Raw genomic sequence first — 11,457 nt, forward strand, 5'->3', positions numbered from 1 at the left:
TGAGGGAAAGCGGGAATGATGGTGATTGTCTCCGTATTCTCAAAGTCACATCCTGTGCTCTCTCCCAGCCCCTTGTCCTTTCTTAGTCCCTGGGCCTCCTCCCGCCCTCCCTCTTTCTCACCTCCCAGGGCAGGCTCCAGCCCTCCATCCGGCCTGCATTTTCCGGATTTGATATCATTTTTTCCACTCTCCCCACTGCTGCTGGCTGCCTCTGCCAACTTTCCACAGCTATAGCCCCTCCCTCTCCCCCCCCCTGCCGAACTGCAGGCCCAGACTCTCAGCTTGGGGTAGTGGAGCCCTGTCCTCCTCTTCCCTTCCCTAGGCTAGTATTGAAGGTGGGGGAATATGTGCTGTCAATGCCCTACTGGCGTGACTAGGGGTCATGGCAAGAAAATACGATTCACCTGTATTTTGGTCTTGCTCAGCACTGTGTTATAGGCTGGCATCTGGATGTCCGTGGCTGGGACATGGCCCATGTGTGGGGCTGAGGCATCTGGGCGAGGAACTGGTTGGGGGCAGAGGTGTCAGGAGTCTGGGACACCATGGCCTAAGCTGTTTGCATCTTGTTCTTCCCTCAGAGTAGTGACACTCCTTTCCTCAGGCTGGAAAATCCTGACCTGACCCCCAAGGCCCAGCCCCTCTCCCAGCCAGACTGGGTGCCTCACTGCCTCCTACCTCCCACACAGCAAAGCCAGGCCCAAGGAGGAGACTGGGCCCTGGGAGTGGCTTCATTGGCTGGGTGACCTTCTGGCATTTGCTCCCCCTCTCTGGGCTTCACTTTTCATACCAGGAAAATGAATGAGTTGGATTAAGTTGGGGATCCAACCTGGGGATTGATGAATTGAATTTCAGTGAATCCATGACCTCTTCTATGAAAAATTATGTTTGAAAGTTCATTTTCCCAGGACTGGATAAGTTAGGCAGAGACTCTCGTCAAACAAGCGTGGGTTGGAATTCAGGCAACTTCACTTATAGCAACTGTATGATTCTGGGCACATGCCTTCACCATTCTGTGCCTCAGTTTCCTAATTAGTAAAATGGGGCTAACAGTAAGGCTCTCCACATGTTGTGAATATGACATAATACTTGTGATACAGTACAGGACTCCTGGTGTGGCACTGTAGGATCAGCACTGGACTATGAACCACACGGGTGGAAGTTCAAAGCCACCACCTGCTCCTTGGAAAGCCTATACAAGGTCGCTATAAACCGGAACCATCTTGACAGCACATAACAACAAAGATACAGTACATAGTTTAGTATAGTCAGCTCCCAAATTACCTTGGTAGGACAAGTGTCCAGATAATATAAGTCTATAATCTAAAAAAAAAAAAAAAAAAAAAAAAGATCAGTGAGAAAACAGGTCATCATGATGAAAGACAGTGTCTCTGTCAAAGGCCTGAGGCCGGGAAATGTGTGTTATTTGCCTCCATCTCTAATGGTTGGGAGAAGGGTCTGAGCACACAATTGGTCCAATTACTTTATTGATTGAACCTGACAATCAGATCAGCTGGCTAAACCCTCTGCAGGGTTTAGCTGGGATAAGAAGACAAGAGGTGGAGAACGCCCAAGGAGTGGATTGGGCATTCAGACAGGGGGTATCCTTTTAATGTAGTTTATGGTGGCGGCTTTTGAGGATTAGCCTGAGTACAAGTAGTTTATGGTGGAGGCTTCTGAGGATTAGCCTGAGTCCAAGGACAGGGTAAATGTCTACAAAGGTACCCACTCTGTAAAAACCCTATTTTGTGACCAATTTGGGGCTTCGACCCCATACTCTGTCCAATTGCTTCCCTCTCTGGGGCTGTTCCTGAGGCAGCGAGAAGCGGCCAGGCCCACGATTAGGATTCCAAGCAACCACATTTTTGCTCTTCAAAGGCGTCTGCGAAGCCCATATGCCCCCAAGTGTCCCATTATGACCATTAGGATGGGTGACCTCAGAGCACCGCCAGGTTGTGACAGGACTTGGAGCGGGCCTTGAGTGCCCGACGCCGGGCGCTGCGGGCTGTCAGGCGGGACAGGAAGCGGCGAGCTCGCTGGCCGAGGCTGGCCCGTCGTCGGGGCGGTGGTGGCTCGCTGGGGGCGCTGTCCTGGCGGCGCAGACGCAGTTGGCGCACCACACCCTCGAAGAGCTCCGCCACGTTGTGCTGTAATGTAGCTGACGTCTCAATGAATTTGCAGTCAAACACCACAGCGCAGGCGCGGCCCTCTGGAGGGGCGGGGTCAGGTGTGCCGGGGGCGGAGCCATAACCAGAAGGCAAAAATAAGATGGGGAGAGATGCTTCAGACTCAACTCCAGCACTTTTTCTTTTGCTTGCATCTGTGTTAGGTAGGTCTTGTGCCAGGCGCTCTGAGCTAAATCGGGCCCAGCTTTGAGGAGTTAGTTAATAGACTTGTGACTCATATTTGAATTGAGCTTAAGGGTGGCAGTAGAATTAACAGGTTGACTGGGACCAGGACCTTGAGGGCTAGGTAAGGGATCTCCTGATTCCATGGAAGCTTGTTAAAATACAGATTCCTGGGTCCAATCTCAGGGATTCCCATTTAGTAAATAGGAGAACCTGGCAGTTTCTCAGTGTCAGGATTACCCAATAAGCAAGTTAAACACAGGCTTGGGTTTTTAAAGTAAGCATTAGTAAATTCGTGTTTACTTTGTTACCTGGGTAATCGGGCCCTGGAACCTGCATTTTAACAAAAGTTTCTGGAGATTACATTGCAGTTTTTTTTGTGTGGCTGTCCACTAAAATAAGAAGACAGTGGTGGCCCACTGTTAGAATTCTTGCCTTCTTTATAGAGATTGAGCCGCAAGGGTGGTGGGTCAAATCCACCAGCTGCTTCTCGGAAACCCTATACAGGATCGCTAGGAGTCGAACCGACTGGACACTTCCCAACAACAACGATAATGTAGGAGGCCTGGGTTTGAGTTTCAGCCAGCTATTATCAGTTTGTCAGTGCAGGCTTGTATGTTTCTGTGATGCTGAACAGGTTTCAGTGAAGTGCCTGCCAATGGGGACCGGGAGGAAAGTTCTGAGAGTCTGTTTCCAAAAAATCAGTCAGTGGAAACTCTGTGGATCACAACTGTGTGACCTCATGGGATAGCCATGAGTCTGGGGCCAACTTGATGGCAGCTAATAACAGCAGCCCACTTAGTGCAGTTTTTTAAATCACCAGGATGCTACTGATCTGGGAAGCAGGGTCCTGGAACCTAGTTATGGAGCCTAGTTACTGGCTGGTGACCTTGTAGAAAAGGTTTCCCCTCTTTGGGCCTCAGTTTCCACATTTGCAAATGGAAGGAATTGTATTATTATGGGGACTGAATCAATTTTGAGAAATGTTAGTTTAGATGTTACTCTGTGGGTAGGACTATTTTTAGATCTTTATGGGTTCCACCTGACATCAAATATATTAAAAGGTTTCTCATCCTGTTTTAAATATATAACTTTAAAAGATTTAGTTTGCAGTTGCTGGATGACACAACATTATGCTTGTTGTGTAGATAACATTTTGTGGGTTTTGAATTTATCTTTTTTTCCACAGTATTTTGGGGCCAATTACTAGCTGTAGGTCTCATATGTAAGCTCATGAAAATCCTGTAGGCATTGGACCTATCATGCTTGATGGATAGAGTGTCTCCAACCAAGGGCATGGGGATTCTTTAAGCAAAGAAATGATACAGTCATATCTGGTTTTGGAAAACCTGGTGGTGGTGGCTGTGTGCCGTAGAGTCGGTTCAGACTCATAGCGACTCTATACAGGGTTTCCAAGGCTGGAAATCTTTACGGGAGCAGAATGCCTCATCTTGCTCCCGTGGAACAGCTGGTAGTTTCCAACTGCTGACCTTGTGGTTCGCAGCCCGATTCATAACCACTATGCTTTGGAAAACCCTAGCAGCTGGTAAAAAGGACCAGTTGAGTAAGAGTAGTGAAGTATGGGCTAGAGAAGGTGTTGAGTAGGGCAGAGGTTGTGGGCATGGAGTAAGGTGAGTGTGGGATGAAAGGTGGTGGATATGAGGGCTTCAGCACTGGATTGGGGGTGTGTGGGAGGAGGCAGGAAGAGTATCTAGATTTCAGGTTTAGGCCCATGTTGTTGAGTGCCATCTAGTTGGTTCTGACTCCTAGCGACCCTGTATAGGGTTTCCGAGGAATGGCTGGTGAGTCTGTGGTTCAAACTGACCTTGTGGCCAAGTGCTTATCCTATAGACAAGGCACTGAGATGAAGAGGAGCAGCGACAAAGGGCTTTGAGGAAGACAGAGGAGGAGAGTGGGTGAGGGGCTAAGGCAGGGTGGGGGTGAGTGCTTACCTTCCACAGAGACTTCCCGACAGCGTGCCAGGTCTGCTTTGTTGCCAACAAGGATGATGGGCACGTGGTCAGCCTGATGTGTGCGTCGCAGCTGAATTCGGAGCTCAGAGGCACTCTCGAAACTGCCTCGGTCTGCGATGGAGTATACAATGACATAGGCGCTGCCCACCTGCAGGCCCAGCTCCTGGCTCCAGCTTTCATCCTGTGGAGGGGACCCCCAGGCCATCTCCTCAGAGGGTGGCTAGTCCCTGACTAATGTAGTCTAATAGGTGAAGAGAGGCTGAGGTTTATACTTTGACTACTTGGAGGGACAAATTCGGCCCTAATTCTGTCACTTTGGGAAAGCCATTCCTCTGTCACTTTGGGAAAGCCATTACTCTTCTCTGAGCCTCAGTTGCTCTGCTTGCAAAATTGTCTCACTGCATTCACTCATTCATTCATTCCTTCTGTAGGCTGAGGACTGGAGACAAGAGGTTCGCTGTGTCCCCTTGCCTCCCCTGCCTGCTCGGGAGGATCTGGTTTCTGAGAAAGGTTCTACCTTCCCAGACAGTTTTGTTGGTTTTTTGAAGTCCAGAGTTAAAAGAAAAGAGGAAGGAAGAGAAGTGCTTACTTCAGGAGGCTCACTTCAGTGGGGAGACATTTTTTCAGGGGAGTTTTGGAGAGAGGAGAAAGAGTAGCTGTGAAATGTAAGAAAAGGGGATGGAAGAGGCCAGGGACATTTTAAGAAGTAGGGTCCTTTCAGGCTCTTCGACTAAGGCAAGGAAAGAACTTGAGTCATTGTGTTGATAATCTTTTGTCAAGGAAACCACTCTGAGATCAGGCCCTTGGGTACCGGCTTTATAAGTGCTTTATAAGACAGGTTCTGTCCTCCACAATCTCACAGTATGTAAGGGAAACCATAGAAATATGAAGAGTTACAATGTGGTAAGTACCACTAAAAGTGATAAGCAATTAATAAAACAGACTAAGCAAGTGGTTGGGGGAGTCATGAGGGTGGGGTGGGGAGGCCCGAAGTCAACCTAGCACACAGTATGGGAGAGCTTCACAGTGGAAGTGTTAGGTTTTAAAGGATGAGCCAGCTGAGCAGGAAAGAAGAAATTTCAGACAAAGAGAACAGCCAGAGCTAAGGCTTCCCTTGTGTCTTTCTACCAAGAGTGGTAGAGGCATTGGTTCTGAGGGAAGAAGAAGCCAGAAGAGCTTTCAGATAACCCAGGAAGAGAAATGACTATGAAAACATCAGATTCATGGTCACCATCATTGTCAAGGGGTAAATTGTCAACAGCCCTAGATCAAATAATGCTGGGCTGAAGTCAGACAGATGTGGGCTCTCAGTGTGGCTTTATTTGAATATAGAAAGGTTTCTTACTCTCTCTGGGTCTGTTTCCCCATATGTAGAGTGAGAGGAGGGTTCTAGACCATACTTTCATTCATTCTACAAATATTTATGGAGGACTCTACATGTTTAGTCAACTCCTGGTATGGCACTATAGGATAAGCACTGGACTGCCAACCACAAACTCACAAAGTGCTCCTTGGAAACCATACAGAGGGTCACTATGAGCTGGAACAAACGCAATGGCACTTAACAACAACTACATGGTCAATTGAAGCATGAATTAGTGGGCAAGAAGCTTTTTGAATTGTGATTAAAAATACAGATTCCAAGACCCTATTTTTAGAGGTGGTGGTGACTTATTAGGTCTAGGGCAAGACTGGAGAATCTGATTTTTAATATTCTCTCTAGGTGCCCCAGGTTAGTAGGACACTACTGGATAAGCCAAAGCTTACCAGCACTCTGCCAGATTCTGCCTTTCTGACATCATAGAATCCCCTCTGGTTCCGGATGGAAAGGAAGGATGCTTTATTCAACAACAACCTTCACAGCCACTGGGATAGCTATGTTCCTCCATTTTACTGGTAGGAAAACCAAAGACCATAGAAGAGAAAACTTTCTCAAAGCTACATAGCAAGATGGGTGCAGAGTTCCAGTACCTGCCTTCTAGTCTAGTCCTCTTCCTGTATTTTTCAAATGGGACTCTGGTCTGGTCACTTTTCTTTTTCACTAGACTTTGCCTCATAGAATTCTTAACTTCATCTAAAAACCAGACCCTCCCTCACCAGCTTGTAGGCTCCATGAGAGCAAGGCATACATCTGCCTTATTCACGACTTTGTCTACAAATGTCTTAGCCCATTATTTGGACCCATTATTTGACTACCCTCTGCTTCAGTTAGAGGCCCCTGGGTAGCACAGATGGTTGGTGTTCGACACTGATTGTAAGGTTGTTGGTTTGAACCCACCCACTGGCCATGAAAGAAAGGCCTGATGATCTTCCACAGCGATTACAACCAGGATAACTATGCAGCTCCCCTCTACTCTGTAACACGGGGGCCCCGTGAGCTTGAAGTGATGGCAGTGGGTTTGGTTTTTCATTTGAGCTTCAGTCTCCTGATCAGTAAAATGGGAATCAGAACACTCACTGTATTGTTTTTATTTTGACTGAGTATTAAAATATATAAGAAGCTCTGGTAGCGTAGTGGTTACAAGTTGGGTTGCTAACTTCAAGGTCAGCAGTTCAAAGCTACCAGTTGTTCCATGGGAGAAAGACGAGGCTTTGTGCTCCTATAAAGATTTATAACCTTGGAAACCCTGCAGAGGGTTGCTATGAATCAGAACTGACTCCACGGCATACCATCACCACCACCATTGAAATAAGGGGCTGCCATTTAGAAAGCAGCGGTTCTGAGAATGGTCATCAGCATTATGCTCATCTGAACCTGGGTTCCTTTTTAGGCTTGTCAAAAGCATCTGTCACTAGAGTTGTCAGTCACCAACACTGTCTTCCCTGTGGGCAGGCATCCCTGGAGGCTAGGAGAGGACACCCCTCTCCAAGAGATGGGATTCCCAGCGAATTTTATAATCCTTTCTATGCTTAGTTATAGCTGCTCAAAGTTCTACAATGAACAGGTATTACTATATAACAAGTGAAGAGAAAATTCAAACAAAAAACTAAAGGAAAAATGGCCTAATCGGAGCACATCCCTACCTGCTGTTCTCTTCCTGCTCAGGAAGCGGCTAAGGAAGACAACCTCTTCCCCCCCATTTTTTTTGTTATTAAAAAAACATATTTTCATCCCTGATACCTGTTGTTGTTAAGTACCATTGAGTTGATTCCGACTCACAGTGACCCTGAAGGGTTTCTGATGAACAACTGACCTTGTGGTTAGCAGTCCAGTGCTTATCCTACATCACCACAAGCCCTAGTTATGATTGATCAGAATGATCATTACAACAATTCTTTCCTTCTGTTAAGCATATACTCTCGACTGCTCACTTATGTGAAACTGCATGAGAACTTTGTAAAACTACCTGAGGATGGCAGAAATAATCGACCCATTTCTCAGATGAGAAAACTGAGGCCCAGAGTGAGTAAGTTAATTGGACAAAGTCATACAACTGGTAAGAAAAAGGCGTTCAGCCTCAGGCATTTGAGTCCCAAATCCACTGTTCCTTTCTACAATGTGAATGAGTCAGTAGGTAATGAGGGAGGAGGGGGGGGGCAAGAAGGAGAAAGAACACAACCTGGAAAGTCTCCAGAGTGGGAACCAGCAGTGTTAGAAAAGGGGCTTAACATTATGAGGTTCTTCTCTCCTCAGCTGGAAGTCTACTCAGGAGCTGTGAGTCCCCCACCCCATCTCTAGCCTGTAGCTTTCCAAGAGGGGATAGATAAGTCAGGTAGGAAGTACAATACTTGGTCCGTTGCCCTGAGCCATACCAGTTTCTCGGTCTCCCAGGTGTCCACGACCACCAGTGTAGTATCCTCCCCATCCACTGTGAGGGTCCTCTCATATACATCTTCTGCAAGTGAGAGAAGAGCCGGATCTCAGGGAGGAGGCCTAGGGAAGAAACTCTCCTGCCCCATAGCCTGATAGGAACCCCATCAGGACCCCATGTGCCCAGCGGCTAGTGGAAAACCCAGCAGATAGTTGGTATTTAGAAAGCTTTTGTTGGCTTGGTTGAATAAATGTGGGCTGGTGGGGTTAAAGCTGGGCTGGTAATCCTCTCAGCACTGCTTTGCCCTGACTGTGTTGTTACCCTCTCTGGGCCTCAGCCTTCCCTTCTCTATCATATCTGTGTACACCCACTTATGGGTTCAAACTCTCAGGAGCATCAAGGATAGAGAACGGGCCTGGCTGGAGTTTTCACCTTCTGTCTGTTCTTCACTGCTCCCCTCCCCACCTACCCAGTGTCCTCTCAGTCAACCCTCAAAGGGTCCACCTTCATTTCCTTCACCAGGTCCCTGTATCCTGTCACCCTCTCAGCTTACTGCCTTTCTTGGGAATAAAATAACCCAGGGCCCAGAACTTGGAGTCTGGGAGCTTCCATTCTGAACAAGATCTTAGTTTTGCTGCAGGTTGTATGGCCATAGATGGGTGTCTATGAGATGGGAGCTAGACCTGGGAGTTTCTGAGTTGGGCAGAAGTACACCATTCCCTGCCACTCAAGAGGCTCATGTTCCCTTCATGATATGGAAATGAATCATATGCCTGTTACCCAATCCAGGAGATATTGGCAAAATCCTTCACTATTCTAGGATTTCCCCTCCCTTAGACTTCTTTCCTTCCCCTCGTCCTGCACAGCTCTTGGGAGATCGCTCAATTCATAGTCCATGTGACTGGTGCCCACAAAGTTGAGCAGTGCCTAACTTGTATAGCTGTTCTTGGCAGCCCTGTGCCCGGGTGACAGGGCTTTCACTCCTTTGGCCACACCCTAGCCCAGCCTACAGGCCCCATACCTCCCAGCTGGTCATGGAGGTCCCTTTCTTGCTTTCCTGCGAAAAGGCTGGCCAGGCTGGTCTTCCCTACACCAGGATCTCCAAGCAGTACCACCCGGTAGAGGGCCTCCCAGGAGCCTTCAGAGTCGCTGGATTCAGATGACCAATCTTTGGGGGCAGGTGAAGAGATCCGAGCAGGAGGGTTGAGAGAGACTGATTGGCCCAGCCGGGGATGCTGGGACTGCGTGGAGGGCTCTGTGCACAGAAGGCCAGGCTGGTGGCGTCGGGGGGACAGGGACAGTGGAGTGCTGGCTCGGCGACGCAGGGGTGTCTTTGCTTCCTGCTGAGTATTTAGTGTCATCCTGGGGTGAGTGTGCTCTGCTCTGCTCTTCCTTTCTTCTTTCCTCAGAGAGCAAGGAGGGAACGGAAGATGAGTCAGGTACCTGAACCCCTTCTCCTGCAGAGTTCTGGTGAGCTTCTGGGATGGCTTCTTTCAGAGTCCTCTCTTGTTCAAATGGGACCAGGGGCACTGCAGCTCCTTGGGGTGGGGTTTTGTGACTTCAGGCCCAGGGAGCACCTGGGACAGGCTCAGAGGGTGAGCACCAAAGTTGTGAAAACATAGGCGTGCACACTGAGAGGCCATTTCCCTGGCCTTGGGGATGACCCAACTCTGGATGACACAGGCAGAAAGGCAGTAGCAAGGAGGGGTGCTCACATACACACATAAACACACACACATACCGGGTGGTTGTACAAAGACCTCTCCTCCCACTCATGAGAGCCACAAATGGTAAGTGTCCCCAGTCCTTCAGAAAGGCTCTGGTGCCCTGAATTGCTCCATCCTCCCAGTTCCCAGAGGTCGCTTCCACAGGATATTGGGGCTAGGGGTGCAGGGAGAGTAGATGGTAGGTGGGGTGGGGTAGAGGATGTGGTTCACTTCTGCTGCCAGATCCCTCGAGGGCTGAGCAGGCAGCAGGGCAGGATGGGTGGGTGCCCTAGAGGGAGAGGGACCTGGGGGTTCCCCCTGACTGTAACTCGAGCGCCTCGGTGCCATGGGAACAGCGTGCCCGGCCCGCCCCCTGTGTGAAAAATTCAGGAGCGGCTGGCGCGACTGCCTCCAGCTGCTGTCTGGGGCGGGGGCTGCGAACGGGTGGGTCTCCACATTTACTGACTGGACAGGGTCCCGATGGTGCGGTCGCATAGGACCCTGGGAACAAATGTGCCATTTCTGGAGTTTGGGTCTGATCCTCCCCAGCCCAAGGGTCCTTGGGTGTGAGTCCCCGATCTCTGTCTGGGATTCCCTGTCCAAGACTACTCAACTTTCTCGGCTACAGGTCCAAAGATCTTCACTTCTGGGACGTGGGTTCAGGGCCCTTCTTGCTCCTGACTGCGTAGAAGCGCCTTTGCTCCCGCACCTGGGATACTCTGCTCCAACTCGACTAACTTGTGGGTGGGTAGCGCGGGGCTTTACCTGGGCGTGGCGGGGAGTCCAGGGTCCCCGGCCGCCTCCGCTGGCTGCGGGTTGCTGCAGCTCCAGGCTGTACCACCCGCTAGGCGCACGGGCCCCTTCGGCCTGTCCCGCCCCTGCGCTTTTGCCGGGGGGCGGAGCCATCACCCCAGCCTGTCCAGTCCCGCCCCATCAGGACAGCCCCAGGGTCCACGCCCCAAGGCCTTGGCCGCTCAATGATCTTCTAGGAGAGGCTAAGCTCGTGTTGACCTGCCTTCAGTTGAATCCTAGAGTGGAGGGTGTGGGAGAGGAAAGATGGGGCTCTGGATTTCTGGGTCTGGAACCTCCTCTGCATCCCAGATCTGCTCACTCCATCAGGGGCCCCCCACCACCTTTAATCCTTCCAATAACCTCCAGGGAAGCTTGTGTAATGTTCAGATTCTCAGGAACCTGGTATTCAGAAATCTGCATCCCAAAGGAGTGCTCCAAGTGAGCCTAATGCAGGTCCTTTGTGAACCTACTGCTCTGGATTCATTCTGGGAAGTGGTTTAGGGGAGGAGGTAGCTCAGGAAGTTTGCACAAAGTACTGAATATCTTATTTTGGTATCATTCATTCTTTCACAAAATACCCTCAGAAGAGCAATCACCAGCTAGATTCAGATTCGGAGGTCTTTCCTGCCCCATTAGACTGGCTGCCTCTTTGATGAACATTTGTTGAGCACTTGGCTGATGCCTGGCATGGTTGTGAGCACTGGATTGATACTCATTTAATCTTAACACAACACTAAGGTATTTTTAATAACCTCATATGGATGCGAAGGCTGGACAGTGAATAAAGAAGATCGCAGAAGAATTGATGCCTTTGAATTATGGTATTGGAGGAGAATACTGAAAGTGCCACGGGCTGCCAAAAGAACCAATAGATCTGTTTTGGAAGAAG

General features: G+C 49.4%; 1 protein-coding gene across 1 annotated transcript; it reads right to left on the reverse strand.

Moving 5' to 3' along the window:
• Positions 1 to 1,927: 1,927 nt before the first annotated feature.
• Positions 1,928 to 9,485, reverse strand: REM1 (RAS (RAD and GEM)-like GTP-binding 1). The gene is made up of 4 exons (XM_006860716.1): positions 9,092 to 9,485; positions 8,072 to 8,154; positions 4,298 to 4,499; positions 1,928 to 2,206 (listed from the first exon to the last, which is right to left on the reverse strand). Exons 1-4 carry the CDS (start codon positions 9,429 to 9,431, stop codon positions 1,935 to 1,937), a joined length of 897 nt encoding a protein of 298 aa, XP_006860778.1. The 5' UTR covers positions 9,432 to 9,485; the 3' UTR covers positions 1,928 to 1,934.
• Between the last annotated feature and the right edge of the window lie 1,972 nt (positions 9,486 to 11,457).

Source organism: Chrysochloris asiatica, unplaced genomic scaffold (genome assembly GCF_000296735.1).
Source record: "Chrysochloris asiatica unplaced genomic scaffold, ChrAsi1.0 scaffold00039, whole genome shotgun sequence".
Lineage (NCBI taxonomy): Eukaryota > Metazoa > Chordata > Mammalia > Afrosoricida > Chrysochloridae > Chrysochloris > Chrysochloris asiatica.